The 23,554-nt window shown below is 44.9% G+C and overlaps 1 protein-coding gene across 2 annotated transcripts in view; it reads right to left on the reverse strand.

The window, feature by feature from the left end:
* Window positions 1–23,554, reverse strand: part of HMGCLL1 (3-hydroxymethyl-3-methylglutaryl-CoA lyase like 1) — a 229,495-nt gene that overhangs the window by 40,767 nt on the left and 165,174 nt on the right. For both annotated transcript variants that reach the window (XM_044291495.1, XM_044291494.1), the window contains one exon: window positions 19,045–19,170. In XM_044291495.1, coding sequence (XP_044147430.1) covers window positions 19,045–19,170 — 126 coding nt within the window. The remainder of the gene's footprint in view (window positions 1–19,044; window positions 19,171–23,554) is intronic.

Here is a 23,554-nt window from a genome sequence, read left to right on the forward strand (position 1 = left end):
TTGTTCTGGGTTGAAATACAATTCCCAATTTAGCAATTTCATAATTTAGTGTTTTCTGCTATATCAGAGCTATTTGAAATCTATCCCTAAAAGGGTATATAATATTCAAGGTGCACATAGGGTCATTCAGAATAACTTCACACACACGCTACTGTGCATTTCCAAGTCTAATTCTGTCACTAAATCCATACCGGTCACCCAGCGCCTAAATACTAGGCCTCAAATTTATATCCCGCTAAATCTCTCGTTACCGCTGTCCTGTTGTGGCTGGGAAAGTTATTTAGTGTCCGTCAAAGCACATTTTTTGTTCTGGGTTGAAGTACAATTCCCAATTTAGCAATTTCATAATTTAGTGGTTCCTGCTATATCAGAGCTATTTGAAATCTATCCCTAAAAGGGTATATAATATTCAAGGTGCACATTGGGTCATTCAGAATAACTTCACACACACGCTACTGTGCATTTCCAAGTCTAATTCTGTCGCTAAATCCATACCGGTCACCCAGCGCCTAAATACTAGGCCTCAAATTTATATCCCGCTAAATCTCTCGTTACCGCTGTCCTGTTGTGGCTGGGAAAGTTATTTAGTGTCCGTCAAAGCACATTTTTTGTTCTGGGTTGAAATACAATTCCCAATTTAGCAATTTCATAATTTAGTGGTTCCTGCTATATCAGAGCTATTTGAAATCTATCCCTAAAAGGGTATATAATATTCAAGGTGCACATAGGGTCATTCAGAATAACTTCACACACACGCTACTGTGCATTTCCAAGTCTAATTCTGTCACTAAATCCATACCGGTCACCCAGCGCCTAAATACTAGGCCTCAAATTTATATCCCGCTGAATTTGAATACAATACATTGGGCCAAATAATATTTTTGTTGTTGTGGTGAACCATAACAATGAGAAAAACATCTAGTAAGGGACGCGGACGTGGACATGGTCGTGGTGGTGTTAGTGGACCCTCTGGTGCTGGGAGAGGACGTGGCCGTTCTGCCACATCCACACGTCCTAGTGTATCAACTACCTCAGGTCCCAGTAGCCGCCAGAATTTACAGCGATATATGGTGGGGCCCAATGCCGTTCTAAGGATGGTAAGGCCTGAGCAGGTACAGGCATTAGTCAATTGGGTGGCCGACAGTGGATCCAGCACGTTCACATTATCTCCCACCCAGTCTTCTGCAGAAAGCGCACAGATGGCGCCTGAAAACCAACCCCATCAGTCTGTCACATCACCCCCATGCATACCAGGGAAACTGTCTCAGCCTCAAGTTATGCAGCAGTCTCTTATGCTGTTTGAAGACTCCGCTGGCAGGGTTTCCCAAGGGCATCCACCTAGCCCTTCCCCAGCGGTGAAAGATATAGAATGCACTGACGCACAACCACTTATGTTTCCTGATGATGAGGACATGGGAATACCACCTCAGCATGTCTCTGATGATGACGAAACACAGGTGCCAACTGCTGCGTCTTTCTGCAGTGTGCAGACTGAACAGGAGGTCAGGGATCAAGACTGGGTGGAAGACGATGCAGGGGATGATGAGGTCCTAGACCCCACATGGAATGAAGGTCGTGCCACTGACTTTCACAGTTCGGAGGAAGAGGCAGTGGTGAGACCGAGCCAACAGCGTAGCAAAAGAGGGAGCAGTGGGCAAAAGCAGAACACCCGCCGCCAAGAGACTCCGCCTGCTACTGCCCGCCGCCATCTGGGACCGAGCACCCCAAAGGCAGCTTCAAGGAGTTCCCTGGCATGGCACTTCTTCAAACAATGTGCTGACGACAAGACCCGAGTGGTTTGCACGCTGTGCCATCAGAGCCTGAAGCGAGGCATTAACGTTCTGAACCTGAGCACAACCTGCATGACCAGGCACCTGCATGCAAAGCATGAACTGCAGTGGAGTAAACACCTTAAAACCAAGGAAGTCACTCAGGCTCCCCCTGCTACCTCTTCTGCTGCTGCCGCCTCGGCCTATTCTGCTGCTGCCGCCTCGGCCTCTTCCTCCGCCTCTGGAGGAACGTTGGCACCTGCCGACCAGCAAACAGGGGATGTACCACCAACACCACCACCACCACCTCCGTCACCAAGCGTCTCAACCATGTCACACGCCAGCGTTCAGCTCTCCATCTCACAAACATTTGATAGAAAGCGTAAATTCCCACCTAGCCACCCTCGATCCCTGGCCCTGAATGCCAGCATTTCTAAACTACTGGCCTATGAAATGCTGTCATTTAGGCTGGTGGACACAGACAGCTTCAAACAGCTCATGTCGCTTGCTGTCCCACAGTATGTTGTTCCCAGCCGGCACTACTTCTCCAAGAGAGCCGTGCCTTCCCTGCACAACCAAGTATCCGATAAAATCAAGTGTGCACTGCGCAACGCCATCTGTGGCAAGGTCCACCTAACCACAGATACGTGGACCAGTAAGCACGGCCAGGGACGCTATATCTCCCTAACTGCACACTGGGTAAATGTAGTGGCAGCTGGGCCCCAGGCGGAGAGCTGTTTGGCGCACGTCCTTCCGCCGCCAAGGATCGCAGGGCAACATTCTTTGCCTCCTGTTGCCACCTCCTCCTTCTCGGCTTCCTCCTCCTCTTCTTCCACCTGCTCATCCAGTCAGCCACACACCTTCACCACCAACTTCAGCACAGCCCGGGGTAAACGTCAGCAGGCCATTCTGAAACTCATATGTTTGGGGGACAGGCCCCACACCGCACAGGAGTTGTGGCGGGGTATAGAACAACAGACCGACGAGTGGTTGCTGCCGGTGAGCCTCAAGCCCGGCCTGGTGGTGTGCGATAATGGGCGAAATCTCGTTGCAGCTCTGGGACTAGCCAATTTGACGCACATCCCTTGCTTGGCGCATGTGCTGAATTTGGTGGTGCAGAAGTTCATTCACAACTACCCCGACATGTCAGAGCTGCTGCATAAAGTGCGGGCCGTCTGTTCGCGCTTCCGGCGTTCACATCCTGCTGCTGCTCGCCTGTCTGCGCTACAGCGTAACTTCGGCCTTCCCGCTCACCGCCTCATATGCGACGTGCCCACCAGGTGGAACTCCACCTTGCACATGCTGGACAGACTGTGCGAGCAGCAGCAGGCCATAGTGGAGTTTCAGCTGCAGCACGCACGGGTCAGTCGCACTACAGAACAGCACCACTTCACCACCAATGACTGGGCCTCCATGCGAGACCTGTGTGCCCTGTTGCGCTGTTTCGAGTACTCCACCAACATGGCCAGTGGCGATGACGCCGTTATCAGCGTTACAATACCACTTCTATGTCTCCTTGAGAAAACACTTAGGGCGATGATGCAAGAGGAGGTGGCCCAGGAGGAGGAGGAGGAGGAGGAGGAGGAAGAGGGGTCATTTTTAGCACTTTCAGGCCAGTCTCTTCGAAGTGACTCAGAGGGAGGTTTTTGGCAACAGCAGAGGCCAGGTACAAATGTGGCCAGACAGGGCCCACTACTGGAGGACGAGGAGGACGAGGATGAGGAGGAGGTGGAGGAGGATGAGGATGAAGCATGGTCACAGCGGGGTGGCACCCAACGCAGCTCGGGTCCATCACTGGTGCGTGGCTGGGGGGAAAGGCAGGACGATGACGATACGCCTCCCACAGAGGACAGCTTGTCCTTACCCCTGGGCAGCCTGGCACACATGAGCGACTACATGCTGCAGTGCCTGCGCAACGACAGCAGAGTTGCCCACATTTTAACCTGTGCGGACTACTGGGTTGCCACCCTGCTGGATCCACGCTACAAAGACAATGTGCCCACCTTACTTCCTGCACTGGAGCGTGATAGGAAGATGCGCGAGTACAAGCGCACGTTGGTAGACGCGCTACTGAGAGCATTCCCAAATGTCACAGGGGAACAAGTGGAAGCCCAAGGCCAAGGCAGAGGAGGAGCAAGAGGTCGCCAAGGCAGCTGTGTCAATGCCAGCTCCTTTGAGGGCAGGGTTAGCATGGCAGAGATGTGGAAAACTTTTGTCAACACGCCACAGCTAACTGCACCACCACCTGATACGCAACGTGTTAGCAGGAGGCAACATTTCACTAACATGGTGGAACAGTACGTGTGCACACCCCTCCACGTACTGACTGATGGTTCGGCCCCATTCAACTTCTGGGTCTCTAAATTATCCACGTGGCCAGAGCTAGCCTTTTATGCCTTGGAGGTGCTGGCCTGCCCGGCGGCCAGCGTTTTGTCTGAACGTGTATTCAGCACGGCAGGGGGCGTCATTACAGACAAACGCAGCCGCCTGTCTACAGCCAATGTGGACAAGCTGACGTTCATAAAAATGAACCAGGCATGGATCCCACAGGATCTGTCCGTCCCTTGTCCAGATTAGACATTAACTACCTCCCCTTAACCATATATTATTGGACTCCAGGGCACTTCCTCATTCAATCCTATTTTTATTTTCATTTTACCATTATATTGCGAGGCTACCCAAAGTTGAATGAACCTCTCCTGTGTCTGGGTGCCGGGGCCTAAATATATGCCAATGGACTGTTCCAATGTTGGGTGACGTGAAGCCTGATTCTCTGCTATGACATGCAGAATGATTCTCTGCTGACATGAAGCCAGATTGTCTGTTACGGGACCTCTCTCCTCTGCCTGTGTGCTGGGCCTAAATATATGCCAATGGACTGTTGCAGTGGTGGCTGACGTGAAGCCTCATTCTCTGCTATGACATGCAGAATGATTCTCTGCTGACATGAAGCCAGATTGTCTGTTACGGGACCTCTCTCCTCTGCCTGTGTGCTGGGCCTAAATATATGCCAATGGACTGTTGCAGTGGTGGCTGACGTGAAGCCTCATTCTCTGCTATGACATGCAGACTAATTCTCTGCTGACATGAAGACAGATTCTCTGTTACGGGACCTCTCTCCTCTGCCTGTGTGCTGGGCCTAAATATATGCCAATGGACTGTTGCAGTGGTGGCTGACGTGAAGCCTCATTCTCTGCTATGACATGCAGACTGATTCTCCGCTGACATGAAGCCAGATTCTCTGTTACGAGACCTCCCTCCTCTGCCTGGGTGCTGGGCCTAAATATATGCCAATGGACTGTTGCAGTGGTGGCTGACGTGAAGCCTCATTCTCTGCTATGACATGCAGACTGATTCTCTGCTGACATGAAGCCAGATTCTCTGTTACGGGACCTCTCTCCTCTGCCTGTGTGTGTGCTGGGCCTAAATATATGCCAATGGACTGTTGCAGTGGTGGCTGACGTGAAGCCTCATTCTCTGCTATGAAATGCAGACTAATTCTCTGCTGACATGAAGACAGATTCTCTGTTACGGGACCTCTCTCCTCTGCCTGTGTGTGTGCTGGGCCTAAATATATGCCAATGGACTGTTGCAGTGGTGGCTGACGTGAAGCCTCATTCTCTACTATGACATGCAGACTGATTCTCTGCTGACATGAAGCCAGATTCTCTGTTATGGGACCTCCCTCCTCTGCCTGGGTGCTGGGCCTAAATATATGCCAATGGACTGTTGCAGTGGTGGCTGACGTGAAGCCTCATTCTCTGCTATGACATGCAGACTGATTCTCTGCTGACATGAAGCCAGATTCTCTGTTACGGGACCTCTCTCCTCTGCCTGTGTGTGTGCTGGGCCTAAATATATGCCAATGGACTGTTGCAGTGGTGGCTGACGTGAAGCCTCATTCTCTGCTATGACATGCAGACTAATTCTCTGCTGACATGAAGACAGATTCTCTGTTACGGGACCTCTCTCCTCTGCCTGTGTGTGTGCTGGGCCTAAATATATGCCAATGGACTGTTGCAGTGGTGGCTGACGTGAAGCCTCATTCTCTGCTATGACATGCAGACTGATTCTCTGCTGACATGAAGCCAGATTCTCTGTTACGGGACCTCCCTCCTCTGCCTGGGTGCTGGGCCTAAATATATGCCAATGGACTGTTGCAGTGGTGGCTGACGTGAAGCCTCATTCTCTGCTATGACATGCAGACTGATTCTCTGCTGACATGAAGCCAGATTCTCTGTTACGGGACCTCTCTCCTCTGCCTGTGTGTGTGCTGGGCCTAAATATATGCCAATGGACTGTTGCAGTGGTGGCTGACGTGAAGCCTCATTCTCTGCTATGACATGCAGACTAATTCTCTGCTGACATGAAGACAGATTCTCTGTTACGGGACCTCTCTCCTCTGCCTGTGTGTGTGCTGGGCCTAAATATATGCCAATGGACTGTTGCAGTGGTGGCTGACGTGAAGCCTCATTCTCTGCTATGACATGCAGACTGATTCTCTGCTGACATGAAGCCAGATTCTCTGTTACGGGACCTCCCTCCTCTGCCTGGGTGCTGGGCCTAAATAAATGCCAATGGACTGTTGCAGTGGTGGCTGACGTGAAGCCTCATTCTCTGCTATGACATGCAGACTAATTCTCTGCTGACATGAAGACAGATTCTCTGTTACGGGACCTCTCTCCTCTGCCTGTGTGTGTGCTGGGCCTAAATATATGCCAATGGACTGTTGCAGTGGTGGCTGACGTGAAGCCTCATTCTCTGCTATGACATGCAGACTAATTCTCTGTTGACATGAAGACAGATTCTCTGTTACGGGACCTCTCTCCTCTGCCTGTGTGTGTGCTGGGCCTAAATATATGCCAATGGACTGTTGCAGTGGTGGCTGACGTGAAGCCTCATTCTCTGCTATGACATGCAGACTAATTCTCTGCTGACATGAAGACAGATTCTCTGTTACGGGACCTCTCTCCTCTGCCTGTGTGTGTGCTGGGCCTAAATATATGCCAATGGACTGTTGCAGTGGTGGCTGACGTGAAGCCTCATTCTCTGCTATGACATGCAGACTGATTCTCTGCTGACATGAAGCCAGATTCTCTGTTACGGGACCTCCCTCCTCTGCCTGGGTGCTGGGCCTAAATATATGCCAATGGACTGTTGCCGTGGTGGCTGACGTGAAGCCTCATTCTCTGCTATGACATGCAGACTGATTCTCTGCTGACATGAAGCCAGATTCTCTGTTACGGGACCTCTCTCCTCTGCCTGTGTGTGTGCTGGGCCTAAATATATGCCAATGGACTGTTGCAGTGGTGGCTGACGTGAAGCCTCATTCTCTGCTATGACATGCAGACTGATTCTCTGCTGACATGAAGCCAGATTCTCTGTTACGGGACCTCCCTCCTCTGCCTGGGTGCTGGGCCTAAATATATGCCAATGGACTGTTGCAGTGGTGGCTGACGTGAAGCCTCATTCTCTGCTATGACATGCAGACTAATTCTCTGCTGACATGAAGACAGATTCTCTGTTACGGGACCTCTCTCCTCTGCCTGTGTGTGTGCTGGGCCTAAATATATGCCAATGGACTGTTGCAGTGGTGGCTGACGTGAAGCCTCATTCTCTGCTATGACATGCAGACTAATTCTCTGCTGACATGAAGACAGATTCTCTGTTACGGGACCTCTCTCCTCTGCCTGTGTGCTGGGCCTAAATATATGCCAATGGACTGTTGCAGTGGTGGCTGACGTGAAGCCTCATTCTCTGCTATGACATGCAGACTGATTCTCTGCTGACATGAAGCCAGATTCTCTGTTACGGGACCTCCCTCCTCTGCCTGGGTGCTGGGCCTAAATATATGCCAATGGACTGTTGCAGTGGTGGCTGACGTGAAGCCTCATTCTCTGCTATGACATGCAGACTGATTCTCTGCTGACATGAAGCCAGATTCTCTGTTACGGGACCTCCCTCCTCTGCCTGGGTGCTGGGCCTAAATATATGCCAATGGACTGTTGCAGTGGTGGCTGACGTGAAGCCTCATTCTCTGCTATGACATGCAGACTAATTCTCTGCTGACATGAAGACAGATTCTCTGTTACGGGACCTCTCTCCTCTGCCTGTGTGTGTGCTGGGCCTAAATATATGCCAATGGACTGTTGCAGTGGTGGCTGACGTGAAGCCTCATTCTCTGCTATGACATGCAGACTGATTCTCTGCTGACATGAAGACAGATTCTCTGTTACGGGACCTCCCTCCTCTGCCTGGGTGCTGGGCCTAAATATATGCCAATGGACTGTTGCAGTGGTGGCTGACGTGAAGCCTCATTCTCTGCTATGACATGCAGACTGATTCTCTGCTGACATGAAGACAGATTCTCTGTTACGGGACCTCCCTCCTCTGCCTGGGTGCTGGGCCTAAATATATGCCAATGGACTGTTGCAGTGGTGGCTGACGTGAAGCCTCATTCTCTGCTATGACATGCAGACTAATTCTCTGCTGACATGAAGCCAGATTCTCTGTTACGGGACCTCTCTCCTCTGCCTGGGTGCTGGGCCTAAATTTATGAAAATGGACTCTTACAGTGGTGGGTGACGTGAAGCCAGATTCTCTGCTATGGGACCTCTCTCCAATTGATTTTGGTTAATTTTTATTTATTTAATTTTTATTTTAATTCATTTCCCTATCCACATTTGTTTGCAGGGGATTTACCTACATGTTGCTGCCTTTTGCAGCCCTCTAGCTCTTTCCTGGGCTGTTTTACAGCCTTTTTAGTGCCGAAAAGTTCGGGTCCCCATTGACTTCAATGGGGTTCGGGACGAAGTTCGGATCGGGTTCGGATCCCGAACCCGAACATTTCCGGGATGTTCGGCCGAACTTCTCGAACCCGAACATCCAGGTGTTCGCTCAACTCTACTAATAAGCCTTTTTTTCTGTACTAATACACCACAAAAAAAAGCTTTAGAACATAAAACTGCACCGCTCAATGGCTAACAAGCTTTTTTTCCACTAATACACCACAAAAAAGGATTTAGAACATATCACTGCACCGCTGAACGGCAAATAAGCCATTGTTTTCTACTAATATAACCCCAAAAAGGCTTCATAACATATAACTGCACCGCTGAATGCCTAATAAGACTTTTTTTCCCGCTAATACACCCAATAAAGCTGTAATTTTGACACTTCACCTCATAACGGCTAATAACACTTTTTTTCCACTAGTACTCCCAAAAAAGGCTGTAATTTGGTCAATATACTGCACAACGGCTAACAAGCTTTTTTTCTCACTAATAAACTACAAAAAAGTCTTTAGAATATATCACTGCAACGCTGAACGGCAAATAAGCCATTTTTTTCCACTAATACTCCCCAGAAAAGGTTGTAGAACATATGTCACGGCCATGGCTATGACCGTGACTCTTCAACCGCATGTGGTTGTCAGCGGTTTTGGTTTTGTTGTCAATCACAGGTGAGGGCACTGGTATTTGCCTCACCTGTGGTTGCCGCTGACAACGCTAGTCTGGTCGCAGCTTTCCTGCTGTGCATGCGGTTGCACCTAGCAACCTCTATGTTAGGTGTCTGTGTGTTGTGTGCACTGTGTTATGTCTGTGTGCACTCTGTGTTGTATGTCTGGTGTGCACTGTAGTTTATGTTTGGTGCGCACGGACATCGTCCTTTTACTGTGGCTGCCCGTGGCAACGTTTGGTATTATGTACATGTGGTGGCAGTGTCTCGGCCTTTGGGCTGTCTCCCAGGACGGCTGCCACCCATGTCGTTGCCAGCGGCAACAGCCACAGAGTGATCTTAGTTTGGTCACTTCCCCTGTATGTTTGGTGTTTTCCTTTCCTGTGGTGCTGGAAGGGTTAACCCTCTTCCCAGTGTGTGTGATGTCACTGGGTGTGTCTGTCCGGTGGGTGTGGCCATTTAGCCCTATAAAGCTTGTGTCTGGAGCACTGCTCAGTAGGTTGCTTTCAGTCATGCTTGGCTGAAGCAGCCTCCTGTGTATTCCATCCTTCTTGTAAGGGCCACCCTTCCGGTCATAAGATTCCTTTCCCTGATGTATGGCTGATGTCTTATCTCTTTGGTTTTTGTGCAGCTTATGGATCTGGATCCCTGTGTCCGCAGGGATCCAGTCAGCAAGGCTGTGGCAGGTAGGTGGAACTAGTTAGTTCACCTGCCATATCCATAAGACTGTTGGTGTTCCCCCTTTCTTCATGCTGCTTGGCCAGTGAGACTCCTGCTCCTCCGTGTCTAGGAGGAGTGGGTTGTCTTACTCTGTCTCTAGTTCAGGGCCGACTTGAGGGCTTGTAGGGACTATAAGGTTCCAGCGTATGAGCCCTCCTACCATCAAGGTCGGCTCATGCAGACAGGAGACAGGGTCAGCGTTAGGGACGCATTAGGAGGTGACCTGCTCCCTAATTCTGTGGTCCTGGCCTAGTTGCGACCGGACATCTTACATCATCGCACGGCTGAGGATTTCCCCCATCCTCAGCCGTGACAACATATAACTGCACCGCAGAACGGCTGATAAGACTTTTTTTCCCCACGAATACACCCCAAAAAAGGTTGTCATTTTTTCACTTTACAGCACAACGGCTAATAAGACTTTTTTTCCCACTAATAGACCCCAAAAAAGGCTGTAATTTTGCCATTTCACCGCACAATGGCTAATTAGCCCTTTTTTCCACAAATACACCACAAAAAAGGCTTTAGAACATATCACTGCACCACTGAATGGCAAATAAGCCCTTGTTTTCCACTAATACCCCTTAAAAAAGGCTTTAGAAAATATAACTTCACCGTTAAACGAATAAGATTTTTTTATCCATTAATACACCACAAAAAATGCTGTCATTTTGCAACTTCACCTCACAACAACTAAGGCGATGCGCCGCACAGACCTGTCATTTACCAGTAGGAGGAGCGCCGGCCGGCCACAGACAGCACAGGTGAGTATAAGCTAAGTAACCATAACAGCCAGGACTGCAGTAGCGTCCTGGCTGCCATGGTAACCGATCGGAGCCCCAGCGATTAAACTGGGACTCCGATCGGAAATGCCACTCCACTGCCACCAATGATGGGGGGGAGGGGGGTTGTCAGCCTTTGGCCACTGCCACCAATGCTTTTAATACTGGGGAGGGAGCGAGGGGGGCGGCACTGTCCACCAATGCTTTTAATACTGGGAGGGAGGGGGGGGCGCACTGGCCACCAATGCTTTTAATACTGGGGAGGGAGGGGGGTCCGCACTTGCCCCCAATGCATTTAATACTGGGGAAGGAGGGGGGTCTGGCCCCTGCTGCCTGGCAGCACCCAATCAAGGGGCTGAGATCCGCACAATTAACCCCTCAGGTGCGGCAGGGGTTAATTGTGCGGATCACAGCCCTCTGTAAGAGATCGGGTGGTGCCAAGCAGCAGGGGGCAGTTATGTACACAGTTCTTAGTATATTCTTACTTGAAGCGTCCATCACTATGGGAACGCCTCTGTGTTAGAATATACTGTTGGATCTGATTTTTCACAATCTAACTCAAATCCGATGGTATATTCTAACATAGAGGCGTTCCCATGGTGATGGGGATGCTTCAAGTTAAAATATACCATCGGATTGGAGAAAACTCCGATCCAATGGTATATTAATAGACTCCTGATTTTACATTGAAAGTCAATGGGGGACGGATCCGTTTGCAATTGCACCATATTGTGTCAACGTCAAACGGATCCGTCCCCATTGACTTGCATTGTAAGTCAGGACGTTTTGGTGTCCGCCTCCAGAGAGGAATGGAGGCGGAACGGAGCCAAACTGATGCATTCTGAACGGATCCTTATCCATTCAGAATACATTGGGGATGAACGGATCCCTTCGGGGCCGCTTGTGAGAGCCCTCAAACAGATCTCACAAGTGGAAGCCCAAACGCAAGTGTGAAAGTAGCCTAACAAGCTTTTTTCCTCACTGATACACCACAAAAAATACTTTAGAACATATCACTGCACCGCGGAACGGCAAATAAGCCTTTGTTTTACACTAATACAGCCCAAAAAAGGCTTTAGAACATATAATTGCACCGATGAATGGCTAATATGACTTTTTTCCCACTTATACACCCAAAAAAAGCTGTAGTTTTGTCACTCCACCACACAACAGCTATTAACACTTTTTTCCACTAATACACCCAAAAAAGGATGTAATTTTGTCACTACACCGCACAACGGCTAATAAGATTTTTTTTTCCCACTAATTCTCCCCAAAAAAGGCTTTAATTTTGTTACTTTACTGCTCAACAGCTAACAAACTTTCTTTTTCCCCACTAATACACCACAAAAATGGCTTTAGAACATATCACTGCAACGCTGAATGGCAAATAAGCCCTTTTTTCCCACTAATACACCATAGAAAAAGTTGTAGAACATATAACTGCACCGCTGAACGTCTAATAAGACTTTTTTCCACTAATACACCCCAAAAAAGGCTGTAATTTTGTCACTTCACCGCACAATGGCTAAAAATACTTTTTTTTACACTAATACACCCCAAAAAAGGCTGTAATTTTGTCACAACGGTTAACTAGCTTTTCCCCCCCCACTAATACACCACAGAAAAGGCTTCAGAACATATAACTGCACAGATGAATGGCAAATAAGCCCTTTTTTATCACTAATACACTGCAAAAAAAGCTTTAGAACATATAACTGCAACACTAAATGGCTAATAAGACTTTTTTTTCCCACTAATACACCCCCCAAAAATCAGTAATTTTGTCACTTCACCGCACAACAGCTAATAATAAGTTTTTTTTTTTCAATAATACACCCTAAAAAAGGTTGTATTTCTGTCACTTCATAGCACAAAGGCTAATAAGCCCTTTTTTCCCACTAATACACCACACAAAAGACTTTATAACATATAACTGCACCGCTTAACGACTGATAATACTTTTTTTTCCACTAATACACCCCAAAAAAGGCTGTAATTTGGTCACTTTACAGCACGACTAACAAGCTTTTTTTCCCACTAAAACACCTAAAAAAAGGCTTTAGAACATTTCACTGCACTGCTGAATGGTAGATAAGCCCTTTTTTTCCACTAATACACCCCAAAAAAGGCTGTAATTTTGTCACTTCACCGCACAAAAGCTAATAAGCCATTTTTCCACTAATACACCACAAAAAAGGCTTTAAAACAAATAACTGCACCTCTGAACGGCACCTTTTACACTAATAAACCCATAACGGCTAATAAAACTTTTTTCCACTAATACACCCCAAAAAAGGCTTTAGAACAGATAACGTCATAGCTTTAAAGGGGTTGTCCCACTTTGCTGTTTCAATCTTACCAGCAGTAAATGTCCTGATAACTTCCTGGTTCTCAGGCAGTTGAGTGAAGGCCACGCCTCCTCATGACTCACCCTCAGAGCTCAGTCTGTGCTCGTTCATGTGGATGAGTCATCCACATGGAGCCTGCAGAGTATGTGAAGCCCATCCCCCTGCTGGGGAATCACTCAGTGACCACTGACCAATGCTAGTGAACTAATGGAGTAACTTGTGGCTGTCCTGCATTCTAATACACTTTTACACATAAAACCTGTGTTACAAACCCATTCTGTGCAGCAAAAACAATAAATCACTACAGCCCAAATGCATGTTAGCTAGTAGCCATATGATCTGTGCTAGATATAGATAGATATATTCACTGACTTATTACCCAGCTTTCCCGGTGTACAATATTATTACAGACTTATTACCCAGCTTTCCCGGTGTACAATATTATCACTGACCTATTACCCAGCTTTCCCGGTATCAGATATTATCACTGACTTATTACCCAGCTTTCCCGGTATCAGATATTATCACTGACTTATTACCCAGCTTTCCCGGTGTACAATATTATCACTGACTTATTACCCAGCTTTCCCGGTGTACAATATTATTGTACACCGGGAAAGCTGGGTAATAAGTCAGTGATAATATCTGATACCGGGAAAGCTGGGTAATAAGTCAGTGATAATATCTGATACCGGGAAAGCTGGGTAATATCACTGACTTATTACCCAGCTTTCCCGGTGTAATAATATTGTACACCGGGAAAGCTGGGTAATAAGTCAGTGATAATATTGTACACCGGGAAAGCTGGGTAATAAGTCAGAAGTCAGTGATAATATCTGATACCGGGAAAGCTGGGTAATAAGTCAGTGATAATATCTGATACCTGGAAAGCTGGGTAATAAGTCAGTGATAATATCTGATACTGGGAAAGCTGGGTAATAAGTCAGTGATAATATCTGATACTGGGAAAGCTGGGTAATAAGTCAGTGATAATATCTGATACCGGGAAAGCTGGGTAATAAGTCTTATAGACTTATTACCCAGCTTTCCCGGTGTCTGATATTATCACTGACCTATTACCCAGCTTATATGGAACTCGGCCACATATCAGTGTATTACCCTATCTCTTCACCATTCTTTATATGACATATATTGATAATCCCCACCTCACCAATCACTGAGAATGTACCAGCGCATACCTAGCTCTGCTACATATCCATTTTATGTCAGTCCTACACCTGTACTATCTCTCCACCATTCTTTATATGCCATATATTGATAATCCCCACCTCACCAATCACTGAGAATGTACCAGCGCATACCTAGCTCTGCTACATATCCATTTTATGTCAGTCCTACACCTGTACTATCTCTCCACCATTCTTTATATGCCATATATTGATAATCCCAACCTCACCAATCACTGAGAATGTACCAGCGCATACCTAGCTCTGCTACATATCCATTTTATGTCAGTCCTACACCTGTACTATCTCTCCACCATTCTTTATATGCCATATATTGATAATCCCCACCTCACCGATCACTGAGAATGTACCAGCGCATACCTAGCTCTGCTACATATCCCTGTTATCTCAGTCCTACACCTGTAATATCTCTCCACCATTCTTTATATGCCATATATTGATAATCCCCACCTCACCAATCACTGAGAATGTACCAGCACATACCTAGCTCTGCTACATATCCCTGTTATCTCAGTCCTACACCTGTAATATCTCTCCACCATTCTTTATATGCCATATATTGATAATCCCCACCTCACCGATCACTGAGAATGTACCAGCGCATACCTAGCTCTGCTACATATCCCTGTTATCTCAGTCCTACACCTGTAATATCTCTCCACCATTCTTTATATGCCATATATTGATAATCCCCACCTCACCAATCACTGAGAATGTACCAGCGCATACCTAGCTCTGCTACATATCCCTGTTATCTCAGTCCTACACCTGTAATATCTCTCCACCATTCTTTATATGACATATATTGATAATCCCCACCTCTTCAATCACTGAGAATGTACCAGCGCATACCTAGCTCTGCTACATATCCATTTTATGTCAGTCCTACACCTGTACTATCTCTCCACCATTCTTTATATGCCATATATTGATAATCCCCACCTCACCAATCACTGAGAATGTACCAGCACATACCTAGCTCTGCTACATATCCCTGTTATCTCAGTCCTACACCTGTAATATCTCTCCACCATTCTTTATATGCCATATATTGATAATCCCCACCTCACCGATCACTGAGAATGTACCAGCACATACCTAGCTCTGCTACATATCCCTGTTATCTCAGTCCTACACCTGTAATATCCCTGTTATCCCTGCTGTCCATAGATATAATATAGTTGCCCCCAGTCTGCATAAAATTCATATAGTTGCCCCCAGTGTCCATTCATATAATATAGTTGCCCCCAGTGTCCATAGATATAATATAGTTGCCCCCAGTCTGCATAAAATTCATATAGTTGCCCCCAGTGTCCATACATATAATATAGTTGCCCCCAGTCTGCATAAAATTCATATAGTTGCCCCCAGTGTCCATAGATATAATATAGTTGCCCCCAGTCTGCATAAAATTCATATAGTTGCCCCCAGTGTCCATTCATATAATATAGTTGCCCCCAGTGTCCATAGATATAATATAGTTGCCCCCAGTCTGCATAAAATTCATATAGTTGCCCCCAGTGTCCATAGATATAATATAGTTGCCCCCAGTCTGCATAAAATTCATACAGTTGCCCCCAGTGTCCATAGATATAATATAGTGGCCCCCAGTCTGCATAAAATTCATATAGTTGCCCCCAGTGTCCATTCATATAATATAGTTGCCCCCAGTGTCCATAGATATAATATAGTTGCCCCCAGTCTGCATATAATTCATATAGTTGCCCCCAGTGTCCATAGATATAATATAGTTGCCCCCAGTCTGCATAAAATTCATATAGTTGCCCCCAGTGTCCATACATATAATATAGTTGCCCCCAGTCTGCATAAAATTCATACAGTTGCCCCCAGTGTCCATAGATATAATATAGTGGCCCCCAGTCTGCATAAAATTCATATAGTTGCCCCCAGTGTCCATACATATAATATAGTTGCCCCCAATGTCCAAATATATAATATAGTTGCCCCCAGTTTGCATAAATATAATATAGTTGCCCCCAGTGTCCATAGATAGAATACATTTGCCCCCCCCAGTGTACATAAAAATGCCCCCATGGAATTTCCTATGAAACCCCTTTATTGCAGAATATTCAATTATCGTTGGTCGATTAGTGGGACAGCAGATATTATACTTACAGTATCCTGTTCCTCCGACGTCCGTCCGCTCACTCCGCTGACTCGCCCGAACTGTTGTGACGCCCGCACATGCGCAGCTTTATCCAAGACGCGGCGGATATACTGCGCATGCGCGGTCGTGCGCGTTCATGTAGTGGAGAGGGCGGACGATAAATTTACTCCACTATAGTGCGCAGGCGCGGCAAAAGGATGCGGCCGGCGAAAAGCGGCCGTATCCAGGGGAGATCCTAGTAAACAAAGGATAGTAATATAAGCTGTTTTAGGGTGAAGGAAAGTTTTTTTTTTAAACACATATATAGGAAGAAATGTTCACTGGGGGACAATAAATTAGGATAAACCGATTTAATGAAGTGGGACAACCCCTTTAAGGATAATAAGACTTCTTTTCACTAATACACTGCAAAAAAGTCTGTAGAACATATAACTGCACCGCTGAATGGCAAATAAGACTTTTTTTGTCCACTAATACTCCCCAAAAAAGGCTGTAATTTTGTCACTTTACTGCACAACGGCTAACAAGCTTTTTTTCCCACTAATACACTACAAAAAAGGCTTTAAAATATATCACTGCAACGCTGAACTGCAAATAAGCCATTTTTTTCAACTAATACTCCCCAGAAAAGGTTGTAGAACATATAACTGCACCGCAGAAAAGCTAATAAGACTTTTTTCCCCACAAATACACCCCAAAAAAGGCTGCAATTGTTTCACTTTACAGCACAACGGCAAATAAGACTTTTTTTTCCACTAATAGACCCCAAAAAAGGCTGTAATTTTGTAATTTCACCGCACAACGGCTAATAAGACTTTTTCCCCACTAATACACCCCAAAAAGCACTGTAATTTTGTCACTTCACCGCACAAAAGCTAATTAGCCCTTTTTTCTACTAATACACCACAAAAAAGGCTTTAGAACATATAAATTCACTGTTGAACGACTAATAAGACTTTTTTTCCCACTAATACACCCCAGAAAATGCTGTAATTTTAACACAACTGCTAACAATTTTTTTTCCCACTAATACACCACAAAAAAGGCTTTTGAACATATCACTGCACCACTCAATGGCAAATAAGCCCTTGTTTTCCACTAATACACCACAAAAAAGACTTTAGAAAATATAACTTCACCGCTGAACGAATAATAAGATTTTTTTTTTATCCACTAATACACCACAAAAAATGCTGTAATTTTGTATCTTCACCGCACAACGACTAACAAGCTTTTTTTCTCCTCTAATACACCACAAAAAATACTATAGAACATATCACTGCACCGCTGAATGGCAAATAAGTCTTTGTTTTACACTAAAACAACCCAAAAAAGGCTTTAGAACATATAGCTGCACCGCTGAACGGCTAATAAGACTTTTTTCCACTAATACACCCCAAAAAAGGATGTAATTTTGTCACTTCAACGCACAACGGCTAACAAGTTTTTCTTCTTCACTAATACGCCACAAAAAAGGCTTTAAAACATATCACTGCACCGCTGAACGGCTAATAAGACTTTTTTCCCACTAATTCACCCGAAAAAAGGCTGTCATTTTGTCACTTCGCCACACAAAAGCTAATAAGCCCTTTTTTCCACTAATACAACACAAAAAAGGTTTTAGAACATATAACTGCACCGCTAAACGGCAAATGAGCCCTTTTTTTACACTTATACTCTCCAAAAAAGGCTGTTATTTTATCACTTCACCAGATAATGGCAAATAAGCCCTTTTTTTCCCCCTGCTTATACACCACAAAAAAGTCTTTAAAACATACAGCTGCACCGCTGAATGGCTAATAAGCACTTTTTTCCACTAATACACCCCCAAAACAGCTTTAAAACATATAACTGCACCGCACAACGCTTAATAATACATACAAATATTTCCTAGTAATACATCCTGTTAATGGCTGTATCACACAGCACTTACACCCCAATAACAAGCAAGGTTTGCTGGAATTACAGAGGTATCATCTATTGCAAACCTAAATGTAGCAGTATGATGGCAATTTGGATCTCCTGTCAGTGTAGCAAGGTGTAATAGAATTGCTCCTATTACCCAGGCTGTAAACCCCCCTATTGGACCCTGTTCTCATTTTATAGTTTGGAATAATTCCTCCCTATCCTTTCCCTGCACTTCTATTGATCTTTCCCTGAACTTCTATTCAGCCCAAAAAAAAGTTTTTAATTATTTTCTACCACTTTCCCTAGCACCTGCTAACGTCTCTCCCTGCACTAAATGGAAAAGACTGATTCCAAGATGGCTGATGCTATTTATAAGGCTGTGACATCACAGGGGCTGGCTGCTGATTGGCTGCATGCATGGCATTGTGGGTGATCCCTCGTTCCCAGAGTTCTTTGCTCCATGTCCTAATACGTGCAGCAGCTATTTTAGGAAAAAATGTGATTCATTACCACAAAATTTTAGAATTTTTCCTGAAATTCGGATTGAATTCCACTTTGTCAACTTCGATTTGCTCATCTCTACTCCACATCAGCACAACATAAGTTTAGCAATGCTACTAAACATTTTATGTAGATTTTATATGTAGCTAGAAATTGTACTCAAATATCAATATCTGCACTTAATAATAAAATCAGAAAAATGGATAGTAAAGAGATTACCGTATGAATACCAAGGCCGTTCAGCATGTATAATACTTCTTCTGTTGGAACATTTCCTGTTGCACCATTTGCATAAGGGCATCCTCCAAGTCCAGCAACTGCGCAGTCCACAACACTCACACCCATCTGCACAGAAATGAGAAAGATCTTTTTTTTTTTTCACAATTCGCATACTGTATTCAGAAAAGGGTAAAATTAGGAAAAAAATATATAGTCAATAATCTAATATGTAATATTTTTAACAATTAGTCTTTATTGTAATATAAGTAATTATAGATACAAGGAGACAGCTTTACAGACCACTGATTTAAGTCTAGCTCAGTTACAATGGTCCCTCAAGTTGCAATATTCATTAGTTCAAGGACGAGCATTATATGTTGAAACCATTGTAACTTAGTGGGATTGAGTCCATAACTCTATGGAAAAACAGTAATTGGTTCTAAAGCACAACAATGTTATTGCAGAATAAGAAACAGTAAAGTTTAAACAAAAACAGGCATAATACCCAGATCATATACTGTAAAACAAGTCCTCAAAGGAAATGTGTCACCCATAATTGTATCTGCTAGTTAAAATCGTTAATTTCTAATGATAATTTGTTTTCCCTTAGTCCTAACAGCAGCACAGATGGGGTTAACTGCCCCTGTGGACTGGTAGGACCGGCGGAATTTTAATGAGCCCAAGAACCAATAAACGATCTTCAGCTCCCTGAAAAGGAGGAGATCACCCCCAGCCCACCGTGTTTTTAACAAGCATAATGTATCTAGGGTGGGATATTTGTGTGCTGATTCCCTTACGTCCTACCAGCAGCACAGATGGGGAAATAGCAAGAAGAATCCCCTAGGGAGGGTCCTCATGCCTGGCAGAACTAAGAACAGTCTGCCCAAAAGCCGAAAACTCTGCCATCCTAGCATCTATCCTATAATGGGAGATGAAGGTTGACTCAGAGCTCCAGGAGGCCGCCTTGCAGATCAACTCTAAGGGGAGAAGGCTTCTTTCCGCAACCGAGGTGGAGACCGCCCTAGTAGAATGGGCTCTCACAAACTCGGGAGGATCTAAGGATTGGGAGACAAAGGCTTCCCTAATGGCCTCCTTGATCCAGCGACTAATGGTGGCTTTAGACGCTTTACGGCCTTTAGACTTACCGGCAAACAGGATAAGGAGATTCTCATCTATCCTGAACTCTCTGGATCTATCCACATAGATCTGGAGGCATCTTGAAATATCCAGCGGGTCTCTAGCTGGAGTATCAGAGGAGGAGGTTGTAAACAAAACTGGTAAAGAGATTACCTGGTTGATGTTTTGAAAGGTAGGCACCTTAGGTCTGAAGTATGGTAAAAACTTCAGGAGCACTCTATCCTGTAGGAAGATGATGTATGGATGAATTGCAGAGAAAGCCTGCAATTCAGAGACTCTTTTGGATGAAGCTATAGCCAGAAGAAAGACCATCTTTAAAGTTAAAAATTTGAAATCTACCTCCTCCAAAGGCTCGAAGGGGGGAGATGCTAGCCCCCTGAGCACTACTGAAAGATCCCACTGGGGAATAGGTTTCAGTATAGTAGGCTTTAGTCTCTAAGCTCCCTTCAGGAAGCGTTTGATGAGTGGGTCCCGAGAATATGGCCTGTTGAGACAGGCCGAGATGGCACAAACCTGTACCTTCAAGGTAGCTGGAGATAGGCCTCTGTCTAATCCATCTTGAAGGAATTGTAGTATTGCAGGAAGGGGCGGATCTGCGGACGCAACCTGTTTGGAATCACACCATGCCACGAAGATTCTCATGATCCTGGAGTAGGCCTTCTTTGTAGACTCTGCTCGGGAATGCGACAACGTTCTCAGGACCGACTCGGAAAGCCCTTCTATGTTGGGAAGGGACTGATCAACCTCCAGGCTGTCAGGTTGAACATGCGGTTGGAGAGACGGGACACCGCATGCTGAGATGAAAGAAGAGGGGAGGGGACACCCCCTTCCCCGACGGTACCCCAGCGACAAAAAATCGCCGCGATCAGGCCTAATATAAAGGCACTGAAAGCAGGAAAAAAAGCGATGCTTTAGCTTAAGGGGAAAAAAAGAGCCCCTAAGCACTCTTCAGCTCCCTGAGGGGGAGCGATACGCCAGTCCACCTGTCCAGAGGACAGAAAAAAACACGGTGGGCTGGGGGGTGATCTCCTCCTTTTCAGGGAGCTGAAGATCGTTTATTGGTTCTTGGGCTCATTAAAATTCCGCCGGTCCTACCAGTCCACAGGGGCAGTTAACCCCATCTGTGCTGCTGGTAGGACGTAAGGGAACCTGATAGTGACACATATTCTTTTTATCTACTCTCTTTTTATTTCCTAATTGTAGATTTTTTATTTTATTTCCTAAAAATGATTATGGGCACTGTCATTAACTGCAATTACACAGCAAAAAAAAAATATTGCTTTAAGGCAGCCCCATGGTCATATACACAATGGTCAGGGTGGGGACCTCTTTGACTTCTATAGGAGAGTTTTCTAGGCATGCTCTGCAACCTGTGCAGAGGTCATTGTACAAGGAAAGAATAGATAAGCTTTAGCAATCACCTATTGTAAATAGTGGATCCTGCATAGAGGTGAAATCATTACAGGCAGGATTAGAATCAGTTAACGTAACTGCAGTAAACTAATCTGTACAAACCAGAAATTGGCACCAATTATTAGACATAGTGACCAGTGCAAAAACGGTAGGATTTTATGTTCTGTTTAACTCCTTAAGGACCAGGCTCATTTCACCCCAAGGACCAGGCCATTTTTTGCAAATCTGACCAGTGTTAATTTATGTGGTGATAACTTTAAAACGCTTTGACTTATCCAGGCCGTTCTAAGATTGTTTTTTTTAATCACATATTGTACCTCATGACACTGGTAAAATGGAGTAAAAAAAAATCTTTTTTATTTATAAAAAAATACCAAATCTACCAAATACTTCAATTTCAATTTCTCTACTTCTATAATACATAGTAATACCTACAAAAATAGTTATTACTTTACATTCCCCATATGTCTACTTCATGTTTAGATCATTTCGGGAATTGCATTTTATTTTTTGGGGATGTTACAAGGCTTAGATGTTTAGGCAATAAGACCAACATCTCCTACCAATAGGTGAGGAATGGGGTGGCTAGTCCCACCTCTATGCCAACCATATCTCAACTGCTGGTGTACAGTGCAAATATGACAGAACATTACAAACATTACATAAACCAAACTTTGCAGAAACACCCAGGTCTGGGGTACTCCAGATTCACATCCAAATCAGTCGAGAGTGCCTTCCACATGGATGAATGGGACAAGAGAATGCCATAATGTTACCACCACCAGCTTGTTTTCTTCCAGCAATGGTCGTAGGGTGTTCCCATTCAATGAAGCACAAAACATGACTACACTTCAGCGGAGGTGTAGTTCTGATATTGCCATAAAAATTGAAGATTTTCTGCAGATTCAATTTCGTTAGCAGAGGAGCAGTGACCATTTGTCTGCTTCAGAAGCCCATACACAGTAAAGTTTACTTCACTCTACTGAGCCACCTTGTTCATTTTGGTGGTGAGCTGCTCCCCTTTAGCATGTCGGTCCACCCTCACAGTCCTTCATAGCCAATGTTCACCTCAATCTATCTCATGACACTTGACTTCCTTCAGAAGTTACATGCTGCCAATATCGAAAGTAGAAAGTGGTCATAATAATTTGACTCGACTGTGCAGTATAGTTATTCAAACAGCTGCCACTTTTGTCAATAAATCTAAATATTTGGAGACTGAAAAGAATGAATAGCATTTTCAAAATCAAAGTCATGATTTATAATATAACAATAAAGTATAAAGAACAAGTATCAAATTATAGGGAAACCATCAGTACTATGTTTGTTCCAACATTGCCCTCTAGTAGCTATAAAGTAGAACTACAACATTTCTCAAACATTCTATTAAATCATGCTTTAAACATCCATCCCTATAAGCACTGAAAATTATAGTGAATAGAATAGCATGTATACAAAGAAACAGGCTTTGGATTACAAGTTTGGATATAATTACAATTATAAAATAAAAGTATTGCATTGTGATATATAACAAAACACTTTGTATGATTTCTGCTATTTTCCATAGATCCATCTATTATACCACATTCTTTATTTTTCCTTTAATATTCTTTTTTATTAAAGAATACATTTTTCACACCATTTATATGATGCAAAAAATGATTATCGACGCTACTGATGGCATTTGCAAAGGACAGTGCCTGCTATAGATTGGTGCTTTAAATAGTATTATCCTACTCCTTTTAACTTGTGCTTGGGGACCACAAAACCCATATTTGAAGGAACTTCCAGATTTTATACTTCCTATCTGATCATTTTTCAGTGTACATGGTGAACAGCACACATACAGGTTACAGGTTAGAGTTGGAGATTGGTAGTGCACTCCGCTGCCAGAGATAGAAAAGAAGAACATATACAGACGTGGACAAAATTGTTGGTACCCTTTGGTCAATGAAAGAAA

Source organism: Bufo gargarizans, chromosome 4 (genome assembly GCF_014858855.1).
Source record: "Bufo gargarizans isolate SCDJY-AF-19 chromosome 4, ASM1485885v1, whole genome shotgun sequence".
Taxonomy (NCBI): domain Eukaryota; kingdom Metazoa; phylum Chordata; class Amphibia; order Anura; family Bufonidae; genus Bufo; species Bufo gargarizans.